The 18286-nt window shown below is 44.8% G+C and overlaps 1 protein-coding gene across 1 annotated transcript in view; it reads left to right on the top strand.

The window, feature by feature from the left end:
• Window positions 1-17768, top strand: part of LOC115459624 (zinc finger protein 287-like) — a gene marked incomplete at its 5' end in the record, with an annotated part of 38102 nt that extends 20334 nt beyond the window's left edge. Inside the window, 5 exons of the mRNA XM_030189431.1 lie at window positions 10248-10368; window positions 10892-11005; window positions 11134-11247; window positions 15099-15310; window positions 17703-17768. Coding sequence (XP_030045291.1) covers window positions 10248-10368; window positions 10892-11005; window positions 11134-11247; window positions 15099-15310; window positions 17703-17768 — 627 coding nt within the window. The remainder of the gene's footprint in view (window positions 1-10247; window positions 10369-10891; window positions 11006-11133; window positions 11248-15098; window positions 15311-17702) is intronic.
• Between the last annotated feature and the right edge of the window lie 518 nt (window positions 17769-18286).

Below are 18286 nucleotides of genomic sequence, written 5' to 3'. Positions count from 1 at the left end.
GGTAACAGTATCTGCTGTAGTTTTACCCTGGGCAATAAACTGGTCCTGTTGGGATTGTAATTTGTCTTCTACATTCTTCAAATCTGGTTCAAAGGCTTTTACGGTCTCTTGCAGCTGACGTACAGAAATGGCATTAGCAACAGTCATGGATGCCCCAAATAGTGAGCCAATAGCGGAAAAGATCAGACCACCCACAATGCCCACAAAACGTTTAGACCTAGCATTCTTGGGTTGGACAGGTTGAACCATTACTTTCTCTAACTGGGCCAAAATGTTCTTAACTTGACCTCTGGCATACTGCATGTAATTGAAAAACCAGGTTTGAGTGGAAGGAGACTTTCCTAACATAGTCAAATTAAAATGTCTCAAAATAACGTGCATGGGGTCAAGTGAAACAACCACTTTCTGAGTAACAATCTGTGACTGAGAGATCAGGAAGCCAGGGGTATCTTGTAGGACGACTCCCGACATCGGACCAGGTTCAATCATCTTGGACAAGGATCCCATCAGTAGGGTGGTCAGGAACACAGTAATCCAGGTTCTTTTCTGCATCTGCAAAACAAGATAAACAGAACTGTTGTCCGGTTAGTACAGTTCAAGTCATCAATACACACATCCGGAACAGAATGACTGGGGTGACATGGTCTCAGCTGATTGATGTGGACCCATTTAAGGTTATCTTCACCTTGAGAATTTTTTTCAGAGGCGAATTTGATAAGCCACAGGTGAAGCTTTTTTCACTATAGGGAAAGGACCATGCCAACTGGGCAGAAATGTCTTCTCTTTTACCTTGTTTCTGGCAAAATTGAAATAGAATACCTTGTCACCAATTTGGTACTCTTTGGAGGTAGTCCCTTGATCGTAGTAGGCTTTTCTACCTCTAGCACTACTTTCCAAGTTCTTTTGGGCAAGGCCAAAGGCAAAGGCACTTTGCAAATGTTGACGCAAATGGGTGACATACTCATGAGTGGAAGTAGCACTGGACAAGTTCATATCATTAGTCCTGTAAAGCAAATGAATGAGTAACATCATTTCCCTACCTGTCATCATCTCAAAAGGTGACACTCCTATGGACCGGTGGCCATGAGGACCAAGGGTAACTTCATGTCCCAATCCTTACCTGAGGATGACACGTACTTCTTCAGAATGGTGATGATGGTACGATTAGCTCTTTCCACTTGTCCTGAGGACTGAGGTCAGTAGGCAATGTGCAATTTACTCTTCACGCCTAGCATCTTCCACATGTGTTGGATTACTTCTGCCGTAAACTGAGATCCTTGGTTGGAATCCACTCTCATGGGCAGACCCCAACGACTGAACACATGATTCAGTAGCAAGGTAGCCGTAGTTTCGGCCATGCAATTGGGTGCTGGTAGACACTCCACCCACTTGGTGAACAGGCAGGTGACAGTCAACATGTACTTGTTGCCTCGGGTGGATCGAACCACAGGTCCAACCCAATCGATCTGAATATCTGACCAGGGCATAGCAATACCCTTCTTCCTAAGTGGTGCTCGTTGTGATGGAGAAGATGGCTGGAAACGACAACAGGTCAGGTCAGGCAACCTCGCATATACAGCTGCACATCCTACCGCATGTGGGGCCAATAAGCCACTTGCTTCAAGGTCTCATAGGTGATGCCTTCACCTCTATGTCCTGCACATGGTTCATCATGGGCATGTTGCAACATGATGCCCCGATATGCCTGCAGTACAACCCATTGTTCAATGCCATGCTTACTCATCCGAATAAGCAGGTCCTGACGGATCTTGAACTTCTCTCTGGATGTATAGAGTATCCTCAGTTCTTTGGCTTGACATTCCTCTTCGGTCAATGGATGTTCTTGCGGATTCTGGATGTACTCATAAAATTGTCCAACCACTGGATCAGATTTCTGAGCCATTACAAGATCAAATGATGGGGCTTCACTGCACCACTGGAACATGGGAGTCTCATTCGACTGTTTTGTTTGCCGTCGGGTGACAGCATGAACTGCCAATGTTTCAGACTCTGAGAACTGCCATAATTCTCCGGTGAGCGCACCTCCCATGGCGAGTTGGTCTGCTAAGTCGTTCCCTATCTTGTTAGGACTATCAACTTTGGCATGACCCTTAACCTTCTTCCAATAGATGGTCATGTCATGGTCCCATACCAGTTGATCTAAGGCCAGAATCAAACTTCCATGGTGTACCGGTTTTCCTTTCGAGTTTAGCATGTTGTTCTGCTTCCAGTTGGGTAGATGAGAGACAAAGTTCTGTCTCACATAGTCTGAATCCGTGCAGATGACTAATTCCCTTCTGAACAGCCGAATGTACCGCCACCAAGGCTACAACTATCTGAGCATACTGGTTTGTCTGTGAACTCAAGCTGTGCTTCAAAGTCTCTTCAGGAATGGCTGGATTCCATACCACTCCCACACCTGCAACCAACTCACGGTCTGTGTCATGGCGATAGGTACAACCATCCACATAGACCTTAGGCATTGTATCACAGATCTTCTCATCATACAGATGGTGCAGATGAGGTTCTTTCTCCTGTGGGGGGACACCTGTTTCAGAAATACCTGCAAGGGAATCATGTCCTGCACAGTCATGCGGGTCAGCCATACCTTGGACTACTACATTACGACGTTTCTGAGCATACCTTACCTCTAAAGGCCATCCTTGGAGAGCCAGTGTCCAGGAGACTAGCCTGCTGTTGGACACCCGACCGGATTTGATTCGGTCGCTCCCCAGGAAACTGACAGTTTGATGACACGTTTCCACGATTAGCTTCTCACCTTGGATGTAACTCCTGAAATGTTGCAGAGTCCATACAGTGATCCACAAGGCTTTCTCACAGTCTGAATATTTCTTCTCCACATCAGATAGGCCTTTGCTGGCATAGGCCACAACCCTTTTATCAGAATCATATTTCTGATACAAGACCGCACTCATGGAGTGACTGAAGTATCCCAAGTCTATATAGAACTCACGACCCCCCTCAGGGTATGCGAGGCACGGAAAGCAGCTTAGCTGCTCCTTCAGCTCCTGCATAGCAGATTCCTGCTCTGGACCCCACGTCCAGGGTACATCCTTCTTCAATAACTTGACCAATGGTCTGGTGATCTCCGCATACTCATTTATGAACTGTCTGGAGTAATTGCCTATTCCCAGAAAGGAACGAAGTTCTGTGAGATTGATAGGTTGTTTTAGCTGTTGTAAGGCCTGTACTCGCTTCTTCTGAGGTCGCAGACCCTCATTAGAAATTTCATACCCTAGGTAATTCAGAGATTTCTTGCACCATTGTCCTTTGGCCAGGGTCAGTTTAGCTCCAGCATTGGTCAACTGTCTGAAAACGTGTTCAATCTCTGACAAATGTTCTTGAAAGGTAGGGATTTTGATCAGAATATCATCCACATAGACTACAGTTCCTCGAGCTTCAGCATCTGTAAGGGCTTTGTGTAGGAAGATGTTGAATTCAGCCGGTGAATTGAGAAAACCAAAGGAAGTTCTGTCCAATGTGTACTGTTTCATCCCAAAGGTGAAAGCCAGTTTATACTGATCATGTGGATGTACAGGTACGGTCCAAAACCCTGATGCCAAGTCTAAGCTGGTGAATTAGTTCGCTCCTTTGATGGTAGCAAGACTCTGATCCAGTGGAGCCATAGGCCACCTGGACAACGGTACTCACTTATTCAGCTGACGGTAGACCAGAGCAATTCTCCAGCTGTTGTTCTTTTTCAAAATGGGCCACAGAGGGGAGTTGTATGTGCTGTTGCATTGCCTAATGATGTCCCTGGCCTCCAAGGTATTGAGAATCTCTTGCACGGATTCATAGGAAGCCAATGGAATCTTATACTGGCGCACAAGGACAGGCTTACTATTTGGTCCTGTAGGCACTCTGGTGACGTGCAGGTCTGTAAGCCCACAATCATACGAGTCTACAGCAAAATGTTCCCTGTATTTGTATAGCATCTCAGTCAACTGCATCTTCTCTGTGTCAGTAGTACAAGCATCAGCCTGTTCCACTTGATCTTTCACCATAGCATCAAACTCTGAGAGAGGCTGGTTGGATGGAATTTCCACTTGTTCTTCAATTTCCTCCTGCAACGATGAGGTTTCAACAGAATTCACCACTCTGGACCTCTGGGGTAGAGGCATCCTTCTGGACAAAATCAAGAAGTCGTCTTCCAACTGCACTTGTGAACCCGTTGCGTCATATGGCCAGACAAACTCCAGAGAAATGAGGCCTCTGGGAGAGGTAAACAGACTCTCAGTCTCTCTCTCCCCCCCCCCCCCCCCCCGGCAGGTGTTCCAAGAGGAAGGCAGCCTGCCAATAATAGGCAAACTTACCTCGACATCAGGAAAAGACTCTCCCACCAGAAATCCAAAAGGGTCTCCTTTAGACACAACAACTTCATCTGATTGCAGATTGGTGACCAACAAGTGGAAAGGAGCATCAGTTACCTCCAAGCATGGCAAAACACCGGTGGACAACCCTAGGTCACGAAAATGAGTGTGAGGGTTGAAGAACACCACTTTGTCCAACAGACGCTATCCCTGTGCAAGACGGAGCTGGATGGAAAAGTCCCTCACTCTTACCGGGATGGTCACATCTTTATCACAGACTACTTCACAGACCTGGGGTATGGTCTGACTAGACTTCAAGCTAACAGACGTCGATTCTGATTCCACTGGGCTGCCATCCAGTCTGCTCCACAGGACCAGATTCACCAAGTCCACATAAACTCTCAGTCGTACAAGGCAATCGGAGCCCAGACATAAGGGCTGTTGTAGGCCTTTGACAACAGAGAAGTGATGGGTGAAAGACTTCTGTCCCACCGTCAAAGGAAGACTGCACAGTCCCACTAGCAGCTTGGCACCTAGTCCAGGTACTTGTACAGAAGTGGCACAGACTTGCGAAGACGGTCAAACAAGGTGTCACTGATGAAGGAGACGTCACTCGGCTACAGCAACGTGGACTGAAGTACTTGGAGATCAGCTATCTGGACCGGAATGGTGTAAGCATCATCCTTCTGTTTTATGTCAGTCAACCTGCAAGGATGAGGTGGATCAGGACTGGGAATGGAAGCAATGGTCTCTTGAGGTATGTCAGTAGTATCATCTGGAGAGTTATTCGCTGTAGGTGAGTTATTCAAAACAATCTCCAAGTTGTCCTCCATTAGAACAATGTCAGCTATCCGATCTGTCTGGAGTAGGATTACTTCTCCTTTCTGCTTCCCCCCCCCCCCCCCCCCCCCCCCGGGGCACCAGATAACCGGAGTTCCCAGGTGTGAGGGTCCTCAGTACTCTGGAAATTGATTAGAGTATGGGTATCTGAGAAACAGTGGAATTGAACATACTCTCCATACGCTGAATTGAATCCCACAAATCTCTTAACATCATTTCCTGCTGGTCCTGAATAGCTGAAGGCTGCTGAATTGGGGTAGGTGCCTGAATAGCTGTTGGCAACTTGACAAAAGTTAATGATGAAACTGCTTCTTCCAACTGAACCTCCAGCCTGAGGAAGGGGCACCACCTGGGAAGCCCTTATCTGACAGGCAAAGGGAGGGAGAGGTAGGGTATGCTCCAGTGAGCTCAAAGAAGCTCCAAGGGGAGAGAATACTTGATTAATTGATGGTCCAGAAGAAATCAGGTGTTTGTCCGTAGGACCCAGGAGGCTTCACTTTACGCTTCCCCTTTGAGAATTATGGTATAGAGTCAAAACTCCGAAGGGGCAGGGTGTGTACCTTACAGCACGCCCCTTTTGGCATGCCCTGCGGCCTCACACCTGTGGTGCAAATCTTCTCAAGGCAACAGGACCCTCGATATCTGCGGGTGTCCAATAGGGTGCCTGTTGGATTTGGCACCGACTCTCCCTCACAGGAGGGCTCCTCCCTCTGTAAGTTGACAACGGCAGAGAGCAGCTCCATCTCACACTATTGCCTCAGGCAAGCCACCACCCCTTTATTAAAGTTTGAAAAACCCTTTACACTTAGACATAAAAAAAACCTCTGAATGTTGATCACCTGATTCTCATAACATGATTTATTTATTTATTTGTTGCATTTGTATCCCACATTTCCCACCTATTTGCGGGCTCAGTGTGGCTATTTTGGTGGCCCTTTACTAGGTGAAAAAAATGTCAGCACCAATACAAACCCTCAAAATGACACAGTGATAGTGATTTAGGACAACTTACTATTCTAACTGATGAAAGCTTATTCCGTTGTGACAGTTCCTCTGTGTACATATGCTGCACACACCATCATGTTTCTAAATCTAACTGAGATACAATAACAATGGATACAGCAGCTGACTGTTTGCTTCGTTTTCCGTGTACCAATATGGCGGCTGTTGGGCTAAACCGGCTTCAGCTTTCTGACATCATGCCTTCTGTTCTTTCTCCAACCTTAGCTACACTAACCCACAGCCTCTTTATCTCCCACCTCTCGTTGTACATAAGTAATGCCACACTGGGAAAGACCAAGGGTCCATCGAGCCCAGCATCCTGTCCACGACAGCGGCCAATCCAGGCCAAGGGCACCTGGCAAACTTCCCAAACGTACAAACATTCTATACATGTTATTCCTGGAATTGTGGATTTTTCCAAGTCCGTTTAATAGTGGTTTTATGGACTTGTCCTTTAGGAAACCATCCAACCCCTTTTTAAACTCTGCTAAGCTAACCGCCTTCACCACTTTCTCCGGCAACGAATTCCAGAGTTTAATTACACGTTGGGTGAAGAAAACGTTTCTCCGATTTGTTTTAAATTTACTGCACTGTAGTTTCATCGCATGCCCCCTAGTCCTAGTATTTTTGGAAAGCGTGAACAGACGCTTCACATCCACCTATTCCACACCACTCATTATTTTATATAACTCTATCATGTCTCCCCTCAGCCGTCTCCTTCCAACTGCTAAATCAGTCAACATGAGAGATTTCCAGTGTAAGGACCAGGAAGTCTGTTCAAAATATTGGAGATTTAAGGGGACAGAACTCGTACTATATACTTCATACTATAATGTACTGGAGCTCTGATCTTACTGACTGAGGTCATATAACAAAATCTGTTATTTATTTATTAGGATATATTTACCGCCTTTTTGAAGGAATTCATTCAAGGTGGTGCACAGTAAGAATAAATCAAACATGAGCAATAGGCAATTAGAGCAGTAAAAAACAACAATACAAAGTATGGCATGGTATACTACTTGCAATGACAACACAATATGTACTAGAACATTATAATTGGTAGTGAAGGGTAAGGCAAAGTTGTAACACATAGATGAGTAAGAAAGTAGGAAGAATTTGAAAGTAAGGTGATTGATTTGTAGAAAGTTGCATGTGAGGTCAGAGAGAAGGTTAAATATTATCCATAGGCACCCCGTATAAGAGGCTTGGGGAGGCTAAGCCTCCCCAGCCCAACTGTGACCTTCTTCTCCTGCTGCCCCCACCCCGCGACGAGCTCCAGGCTTCCCCGCTCCCCAGGTCGTCCATCCCGTCTGCCCTCAGCTCCCCCCTAGCCCTCGTTTGCTTCCTGCCGCTGCCCTACCTTTAAATATTGTATTTTTCTTCCGGTCGCGGCGCCAGCATTAAAAGCAGAAGCAGGCTTGGCTCCAGCCTTCCCTTGCATGGATCTGCCTTCGCGGAAACAGGAAATACGTCAGAAGAGGGCGGAGCTATGCGAGAGAAGGCTGGAGCCGAGCCTGCTTCTGCTTTTAATGCTGGCGCCATGACTGGAAGAAAAATACAATATTTAAAGGTAGGGTAGTGGCAGGAAGCAAATGAGGGCTAGGGGGGAGCTGAGGGCAGACAGGATGGACGAGCGGGGGATCTGGAATTGGGGGGGCTGGAAGATTCCTGCCTGGCGTTGAGAGTGGGGCTGGAAGGAGATGGTTAACATTGGTGGATGGAGGGGAGGGCAGGGGGGAGAGGAGGGTTGCTGGACATGGGAGGATGGAGGGGAGGGCAGGGGAGAGGAGAGTTATTGGCTCGACATGGGTAGATGGAGGGAAGGGCAGGGGAGTAGAGAGTTGCTGGCTGGACATGGGTGGATGGAGGGGAAGGGAGAGGAAGGTTGCTGGACATAGGTGGATGGAGGGGAGGGCAGGGGGGAGAGGAGGGTTGCTGGACATGGGTGGATGGAGGGGAGGGCAGGGGAGAGGAGAGTTGCTGGACATGGGTGGATGGAGGGAATAGGAGGGTTGCTGGACATAGGTGGATGGAGGAGTGGGCAGGGGGGAGAGGAGGGTTGCTGGACATGGGTGGATGGAGGGGAGGGGAGAGGAGGGTTGCTGGACACATAGGAGCCAACTTTTCAAAATTATTTGGGGTGCTAAGCCTAATGGAAATAACCCCTCCCTGGACACATACAAGGAATTTGCTCAATATTGGGGGTGCTCAAGCACCCACAGCACCCACAGAGTCGGCTCCTATGGCTGGACGTGGGTGGATGGAGGAGAGGGCAGGGGGGAGAGGAGGGTTGCTGGACATGGATGGAGGGGAGGGAAGAGTGAGGAAGGAGATGAGATGAGGGAAAAGGAAGAGAGAAAAACTGCACATGGATGCAGAAAATAGGCAGAAGCTGGATCCACTGGACAGTCAAGTCTGTGGAGGACCCAGCTTTTACTTACGGATGTAGGCCAAGAAGTGAAGAAGAAAGGCGGAAAGTAAAGAAATAAATGGAAAGGAAGCCCTGGAAACGGAGTTAAGAGGACAGATAGCAGCAGAATCGGATACTGGGCCAGCATGATCAGAAAAACAAAGTCACCAGACAACGAAGGTAGAAAAGATCATTTTATTTTCATTATAGTGTTTGGAATATGTCCACTTTGAGAATCAGGTGCTCAACATTAAAAGTTTATATTTATTTACTTATGTATGGCATTTTATCCCACATTAAACATGAATTAGGGTGTTTTGTGGCTGTACATGAGAATTGTGATATTATGATCCCTGGTTTCATATTGTTGACGGTCTGCATTTTCCGTATGGGTGGTATATTGGTGTATCAGTAAGGTTCTGAGTGTGTTTTTGCATAAAGTTGTGCATAGTGTTTTGCAGTTGAGCGATTGTGGTTAGTATATGCTTTGAGCAACTACTTTATTCTTTGACATATGATACATATCTAATATCTAAATTTAATAAAAGGTATTGTGACTTTTATTTTATTTTTTTCTGTGTGTTATCAGACAATTATGGATTTAAGCAGCGCTGTACAAAAAACAAAGAAGGACAGTCCCTGCTCAAAAGGAGCTTACAATCTAAAGGACAAAGGAACAGTCTAGATTTCTTGGGTAGAGGTACAATGATTAGGTGCCAAAAGCGACATTGAGGAGGTGGGCTTTGAGTAGGGATTTGAAGATGGATAGGGAGGGGCATTGGCGTATGGGCTTGGGGAGTTTATTCCAGGCATAGGGTGAGGCGAAGCAGAAAGGGCGGAGCACTATCTTTGATGGGCAGGGATTGAGGGAGCAGGTAGTTGGTCGAAGGTCTCTTAAGATTTTGTCAAGTCTCTCCTCTGTCATTAGGTTAAAAGTGTTCCATCTGTCTCTGTTAGGAGGGGGCAAGTTTGTGCACCTCTGGTTGACTGGTTGGGCACTGGGTGGGATTGCCTGTAAATCCTGGTGGAGATTTTTTAATTTTGTTGGCAATGCAGCAAAATCATTGCAGTTCAGTTTATTATTTATTGCATTTGTATCCCACCTTTTCCCACCTATTTGCAGGCTCAAAGTGGCTTACATAGTTTTGTTAATACAATTAGTCTTGGATGTCAGGTACAATTATTGTTGTGCAGAGATTAGTTAAGGGAAGAAGTAGAGAGTAGAAGGAAGGCATTTATTAGGTATAATAGACGGGGGGGTTTCAGCAGTGGATTAGTAAATTTAGACTTGGCAGGCTGGTTTTGTTGTGGAGGTTGCAGTAGGCTGTTTACTATACTGAACAGCTGCTTGGTTGAATTGGCAGCCTGTGCAATGCATTGAGAGAAATACTGTTTTTTGGTTGCTGTTAAGGCATGGCGGTACTTTGCCATGTGCTTCCTGCAGTTTAGCCTGTCTATATCCAGGTGAGATTTGCGCCATCTCCTTTCCAGTTTTCGTCCTTCACGTTTAAGGATCCAAAGTTCTGGAGAAAACATAGTAGATGACGGCGTATAAAGACCTGCACAGTCCATCCAGTCTACCCAACAAGGTAAACATTATAATGAAACTGTGACTGACGGTGTCTTGTCTGTTGTTCCAGGCCTTGTTCAAGGATGTCCAGGCCTTGTTCAAGGATGTCGCTGCTTATTTCTTGGAAGTGGACTGGGACATTCTGGGAGAATGGCAGAAGGAGCTGTACAAGAAGGTCATCAAGGAGGTTCATGACATCCTCATCTCACAAGGTAAATATGTCTGTTTTGATCATCTACCACACAGGCACATTAATGGAATGGGTGCTGTTATTTTATCAGAGCTGGAAAAATCCCAGGTACCAGGTCCCGTGGGCACCTGAAATTGAGACCTGGTAAGATAAAATGTTTACCTTAAACTGGAGGCTTCATACAAGACCAGCTGCAGTCTGTCTCCCTTTTCTGTACAACAAAATTTTGACCCTTCTTCCTGAGAACTACAACTTCTGTGTAAGAATGTAAACCAGGTTTCAGTGGGCGTAAATCCTTACACCCAAAATTGGTCCCGGCGCAAAACACTATTCTATCAACAGCGCCTAACTCTGAGAACTGTTTATAGAATAGCGTTTAGCTCCAATTTTTATCAGCATCATGTTTTTGGCTCCATATACAGAACTTAGTCCTGTATGTACACACACACACTTTCATGCACTGCTTGTTCACAACAGGAAATAGGTGGAACCTCCCCAGGACTTATACATTTTTATTTAAATGCTATTTTCCTGCTTACTTACAGGTTATTCAGTTGTTAATCCTGATGTCATTTTCAAGATTAAGAACAAAGACGAGAATTATTTCCCTCAACATTTTGAGTGGGAGGAAAAAGAAAACCCAGATGATCTCATTAAGAGTAAGTAAATGTTTTGGGTTTGAATTTTCAGATCAAAGTCTCCAGGCGTTTAGAGATTTAAAGTCCATTTCCTAATTTAGTATTATCGTATCTTTGATGACTCCTTCTAATGTATTTTCTCTTAACAGACCTTCCAGTTGTAACGTCTGTGATCTCACTCGGGGTTAAACAAGAGGAAGATCTCCCCTTGATGGATCCTCCTAAATCAGAGACGTCTGAACAGACTCACCCTCCTGTAACAAGTAAGTATAAAATTCCTCCTGCACATCTTAATAAAATCAGCCGGGATTATTTAGGAATTCAGAGCTGGTGGGATAAGAAGCCATTATCCTCTCTGTAAAGCAGATACTGCCGGGGTGTGTAATTGAGCAGCATTGCTATTACTACTAGTACTACTACGTATCATTTCTGTAGGGTTACTAGACGTACACAGCACTGTACACTTGAACTTGAAGAGACAGTCCCTGCTCATCAGAGCTTACAGTCTATTCAAGACAGACCAATTAGGGATTAGGGAGTTAACATTGTCGAAAGGGTGAATTGTAGAACAGAAGAGAATGGAGTTGCACCATGGAGCGATACAAAGGCATTATATAACGTCCTCACTTTTGTTTTCCATTCCTTTCCTAATAATACCTAACATTCTATTTGCTTTCTTAGCTGCCACAGCACAGTGAGCAGAGGGTTTCAACATATCATCAACAACGACTCCGAGATCCCTTTCTTGGTCGGTGACTCCTAACGTGGAACCTTGCATTACGTAGCTAAAGTTCAGGTTCCTCTTTCCCACATACATCACTTTGCACTTGCTCACATTAAACGTTATCTGCCGTTTAGATGCCCAGTCTCGTAAGGTCCTCTTGGAATTTTTCACAATCCTCTGGCAATTTAACAACTTTGAATAACTTTGTGTCATCATCAAATTTAATTACCTCAATAGTTACTCCCATCTCTAGATCATTTATGAATATGTTAAAAAGCAGCGGTCCCACCTGAGGATCAGATCCATCATCTGTATGAGAATTCTATATACAGTTAATATTAAAGCAAAGTGTACATGACATGGGGACATCCTCCCTATCAAAGAAGGGGAAGGGGATAAAATGTGATAATTGTTTGGCACTCTGTATTAGCTTAACAAAAAAGTTTCTTTATGAACATCTGTACCAGTGAGGCTGTATGCATATGGTCAAGTATGTATTTTATTGAAGTGTCACTAATAAAAAATGTTGTAACATAAAAAGACATCCGCTATGCACATTTCCCAAAGTTAACATATTCCATTTGAAACATTCAAAATAAAATGATTTTCCTACCTTAAAAAAAAAAAAAAAAAGCAGCGGTCCCAACACAGACCCCTAAGGAATCCCACTATCTACCCTTCTCCATTGAGAATACTGACCATTTAACCCTACTCTCTGTTTCTATCCTTTAACCAGTTTTTAATCCACAATAGGACTCTTCCTCCTATCCCATGACTCTCCATTTTTCCTCTGGAGCCTTTCATGAGGTATTTGTCAAACGCCTTTTGAAAATCCAAATACACAATATCAACCGGCTCCCCTTTATCTACATGTTTGTTCACCCCTTCAAAGAAATGTAATAGATTGGTGAGGCAAGATTTCCCTTCACTAAATCCATGTTGGCTTTGTCTTATTAATCCATGCTTTTGAATATGCTCTGTAATTTTGTCCTTTATAATAGTCTCTACCATTTTGCCTGACACCGACGTTAGGCTCACCGGTCTATAATTTCCAAGATCTCCTCTGGAACCTTTTTAAAATATCGGCGTTACATGGGCTACCATCCAATCTTCTGGTACCACACTCAATTTTAAGGATAAATTACATATTATTAACAATAGTTCCGCCAGTTCATTTTTCAATTCTGTCAGTACTCTGGGATGAATACCATCTGGTCCAGGAGATTTGCTACTCTTCAGTTTGTCAAATTGCCCCATTACATCCTCCAGGTTTATAGAGATTTCATTCAGTTTCTCCGACTCGTCAGCTTTGAATACCATTTCTGGCACTGGTAACTCTCCCAAATCTTCCTCTGTGTAGACCGAAGCAAAGAATTCATTTAATCTCTCCAATATGGCTTTGTCTTCCCTGATTGCCCCTTTTACCCCTCGGTCATCTAGAGGTCCAACTGATTCTTTTGTCTGCTTCTTGCTTTTAATATATGTAAAAAAAATTTTAGTATGTGATTTTGCCTCCCAACGCAATCTTTTTCTCAAAGTCCCTCTTTGCCTTCCTTATCAGCGCTTTGCATTTGATTTGACCTTCTTTATGCTGTTTCTTATTATTTTCAGTCGGTTCCTTCTTCCATTTTCTGAAGGATTTTCTTTTAGCTCTAATAGCTTCCTATACCTACTACTACTACCTCAGTTTTTAACCATGCCAGCTGTCGTTTGGTCTTCCGTCCTCCATTTTTAAAACGTGGAATATACTTGACCTGGGTTTTGGATTTCCTGTTTATACTTACTCCAAAGCTAATATCAAACCTGATCATATTATGTTCACGGTTATCAAGTGGCCCCATCACCATTACCTCCCGCACCAGATCATGCGGTCCACTAAGGACTGGGTCTAGAATTTTTCCTCCTCTTGTTGGCTCCTGTACCAGCTGCTCCATATAGCAGTCCTTGATTTCGTCAACGAATTTTACCTCCCTAGAACGCCCTGATGTTACATTTGCCCAGTCAATATTGGGGTAATTGAAATCACCCATTATTATTGTGTTGCCCAGCTTGTTAGCGTCCCTAATTTCTGATAACATTTCTACATCCGTCTGTTCATCCTGGCCAGGCGGATGGTAGTACACTCCTATCGCTATCCTTTTCCCCTTTACACATGGAATTTCAATCCATAGGGATTCCAAGATGTATTTTGTTTCCTGCAGAATTTTCAATCTATTTGATTCAAGGCCCTCCTTAACATACAGTGCTACCCCTCCACCAATTCAATCCACCCAATCGCTACGATATAATTTGTACCTCGGTATGACAGTGTCCCACTGGTTATCCTCCTTCCACCAGGCCTCAGAGATTCCTATTATATCTAATTTTTCATTTAGTGCAATATATTCTAACTCTCCCATCTTATTTCTTAGGCTTCTGGCATTCGCATATAGACATTTCAAATTATGTTTGTTGTTCCTATTTACATCATGCTCAGTACTTGACAGTATTAATTTGCAATCTTTTGTCTGATTTTTATTTAAGGACACCTGATCTACTATGATCTTTGTTGCAACCTCACTATCTGGATACCCTACCTGCCCTGTTTTGGTGATGTCTTTGAAAGATGCCTTATCCCGAACTATGCGCTTTTGAGCGATTGTCAGCCTTCCCCCAGTTTCTAGTTTAAAAGCTGCTCTTATCGCCTCCTTTTTAAACGCCGATGCCAGCAGCCTGGTCCCACCCTGGTTAAGGTGGAGCCGTCCTTTTGGAATAGGCTCCCCCTTCCCCAGAATGTTGCCCAGTTCCTAACAAATCTAAAACCCTCCTCCCTGCACCATCATCTCATCCACACATTGAGACTCCAGAGCTCTGCCTGTCTCTTGGGCCCTGCGCGTGGAACGAGTAGCACTTCAGAAATGCTACCCTAGAGATTCTGGATTTGAGCTTTCTACCTAAGAGCTTAAATTTGGCTTCCAGAACCTCTCTCCCACATTTTCCTATGTCATTGGTACCCACATGTACAAAGACAGCCGGCTCCTCCCCAGCACTATCTAAAATCCTATCTAGGTGATGCGTGAGATCCGTCACCTTTTGCACCAGGCAGGCAAGTGAGCAGGCGATCCTCACGTCCACCAGCCACCCAGCTATCTACATGCCTAATAATCGAATCAGCAACAAAACTCGTGATGACAGACATTTCCATTATATTTATGCAATATTAGTGCTGTTGAGAAAGGAGTTGTTCACCACAGCATGAAAATATCGCGGTATTTCTAGAATACATTTTTGATGATGATTAGTACAGCAGTACCCCTCTTTATTTTAATTCTGTACCAGTGGAGGTGCCTGTGAATAATTCTGTGGTAACTTAAAAAACAAACATATTTTGCTGTCTTTTTCTTATAATAGGTTTCTATAATGTCAGGCCTGACATTTTAATCCAATTTGAGCAAAAAGGATTCAGAACTGAGCCTCGGGGATCTGAGGAAACAGGAAATCTGACCACAACAGGCAGATGTGAGGAACTGCCTGAAGCATGTGATGAAGCTACGATTAAAGCTAGTAATGAGGTGATACAAACTTTTCCTATAAGAAAGATTCCCTCCTGTGGACCAGGGATGGTGAGAATGAGATGTTATAATCACAGCCTCTGACTTCTATCTCTTCTTGTGTAGATAATGTGTTTGTTCTATTTTTCATATTTTTACTTTTCTTCTTTCATTGGTGTTTCTTTTTTAATTTCTTCTCTCTCTTATTCTCCTTCACCCTTATCCCATGTCGCTCTGTCTCTTTTCTTCATCTTTAGTATCTATTGTCTTTCATCCTTTGTTAATTTTTATAATCTTCCCTATATCTCTAACTCTTTCTGACCTCTCTATATCCACTTTGCAATCTGGCTAGAAATGTAAGGAGGGGTAACAAAAATTCCTTCAGGTATATTAGTGAAAGAAGAATGACTAAAAAGGGAATTGTGAGACTCAAAGATACTGCGAACCGCTATGTAGATAATGATGAAGAAAAAGCAAATTTGCTAAATAGATACTTTTGTTCTGTTTTCACTGAAGAAAATCCTGGAGAAGGTCCACGATGCACTGGCAAAAGTTCATTTGAGAATGGAGTGGATATAGCACCGTTCACGGAAGAGAGTGTGTATCAACAACTAGAGAAACTAAAGGTGGACAAAGCCATGGGACCGGACGCGATCCACCCCAGGATATTGAGGGAGCTCAGAGAGGTTTTGGCGGGTCCTCTTAAAGATTTGTTTAATAAATCCTTAGAGACGGGAGAGGTTCCGAGGGATTGCAGAACGACGGATGTGGTCCCTCTTCACAAAAATGGTGATAGGGAAGAAGCTGGAAACTACAGGCCGGTAAGCCTCACTTCGGTTATTGGAAAAGTAATGGAAGCCATGCTGAAGGAAAGGATAGTGAATTTCCTGGAAGCCAATAAGTTGCAAGATCCGAGACAACATGGTTTTACCAAAGGAAAATCGTGCCAAACGAATCTCATTGAATTCTTTGATTGGGTGACTGGAGAATTGAATCAGGGACGTGCTAGACATACTCTACTTAGATTTCAGCAAAGCTTTTGACACGGTTCCCCACAGGAGGCTCTTAAATAAACTTGACAGGCTGAAGATAGGACTCAAAGTGGTGAACTGGATTAGGAACTGGTTGACGGACAGACGCCAGAGGGTGGTGGTTAATGGAGTTCGCTCGGATGAGGGAAAGGTGAGTAGTGGAGTGCCTCAGGGATCGGTGCTGGGGCCGATTCTGTTCAATATATTTGTGAGTGACATTGCCGAAGGGTTAGAAGGTAAAGGTTGCCTATTTGCGGATGATACTAAGATTTGTAACAGAGTGGACACCCGGGAGGGAGTGGAAAACATGAAAAAGGATTTGCAGAAGCTAGAAGAATGGTCTAAGGTTTGGCAATTAAAATTCAATACGAAGAAATGCAAAGTGATGCACTTAGGGAGTAGAAATCCACGGGAGACGTATGTGTTAGGCGGTGAGAGTCTGATATGTAAGGACGGGGAGAGGGATCGTGGGGTGATAGTATCTGAGGATCTGAAGGCGACGAAACAGTGTGACAAGGCGGTGGCCATAGCTAGAATATTGCTAGGCTGTATAGAGAGAGGTGTGACCAGCAGAAGAAAGGAGGTGTTGATGCCCCTGTACAAGTCGTTGGTGAGGCCCCACCTGGAGCATTGTGTTCAGTTTTGGAGGCCGTATCTTGCTAAGGATGTAAAAAGAATTGAAGCGGTGCAAAGAAAAGCTACGAGAATGGTATGGGATTTGCATTACAAGATGTATGAGGAGAGACTTGCTGACCTGAACATGTATACCCTGGAGGAAAGGAGAAACAGGGGTGATATGATACAGACGTTCATATATACGATACAGACGTTCAAATATTTGAAAGGTATTAATCCGCAAAGAAACTTTTTCCGGAGATGGGAAGGCGGAAGAACTAGAGGACATGAAATGAGATCAAAGGGGAGCAGACTGAAGAAAAATGTCAGGAAGTATTTTTTCACGGAGAGAGTGGTGGATGCTTGGAATGCCATCCCGCGGGAGGTGGTGGAGATGAAAACGGTAACGGAATTCAAACATGCGTGGGATAAACATAAAGAAATCCTGTTCAGAAGGAATGGATCCTCAGAAGCTTAGCCGAGATTGGGTGGCGGATCCGGTGGTGGGAAGCAGGGCTGGTGGTTGGGAGGCGGGGCTAGTGCTGGGCAGACTTCTACGGTCTGTGACCTAAAAATGACAGATTCAAATCAAGGTAAGGTATACGGGCAGACTGGATGGACCGTGGAGGTCTTTTTCTGCCGTCATCTACTAGGTTACTAGGTGGAAATAAATAATTCATCCACACGTTGTGGGCACGTGCAAAATCTGAAATTACCACTGTACTGGCCTGACGGTAGTGTCATTTGGGCGTGCGCTGCACACGCGTACAGCCTACCACAGCTTAGTAAAAGGGCTTCTGTATATTTATCCTGTGCAGAACGCCAACCAGCCAGTATTTCTCATTGTCCAGCAGAGAGTAGACATGGCAGTCTGTGCAGCCTAACCGGTAGGTTAGGCCCTAGGGAGTGCTTTGGTGCTCTGTGGTTGTTTTTTCTTTCGGGGGTTTTCTTCTTCTTGAGTTTTTAGCCTGGAAAAAAAACTCCCTGTGCCTGGTCCCTTCTGGGGTTCTGGAGTGTGGGTCCGGTGGGGCCCTGTTTCCCCTTGGGGTGTTAAACCCAGGAGGCCAGGTCCCTCCCCGTTCTCTGCTCTCTGGAGTGGACAGCTTTGTGCCTCTGTTGCCGTGTCTGGGCGGGAGCCTTGAGTGCCTTGCTCAGCCTTCAGCAGCGGGGCTCAAGTTTAAAAAAAAAAAAGAGAGAGAGAGTAAACAGCACCAGACTCAGTGCCGGTACGTTTTGGCTGTCCGGGAGAGCGGAGTGTTGATTCTGTGCTGGAGGGGAAGTTGTTTTTGCTTGGTTTGTAGGGCGGGTTGCATCTTTCCTCCCTCGTGTTTTTACCGCGGTGATGTGTGCAGCCAAGCTCCTCCGCTGTGGCTCGTGTGCGCACCAGGGGTTGAGGTGCCTG

The sequence above is a fragment of the Microcaecilia unicolor genome, unplaced genomic scaffold, assembly GCF_901765095.1.
Source record: "Microcaecilia unicolor unplaced genomic scaffold, aMicUni1.1, whole genome shotgun sequence".
Lineage (NCBI taxonomy): Eukaryota > Metazoa > Chordata > Amphibia > Gymnophiona > Siphonopidae > Microcaecilia > Microcaecilia unicolor.
The sequence above is the reverse complement of the archived record's forward strand: the minus strand, read 5'-3'. Positions and strand labels throughout refer to the sequence as shown.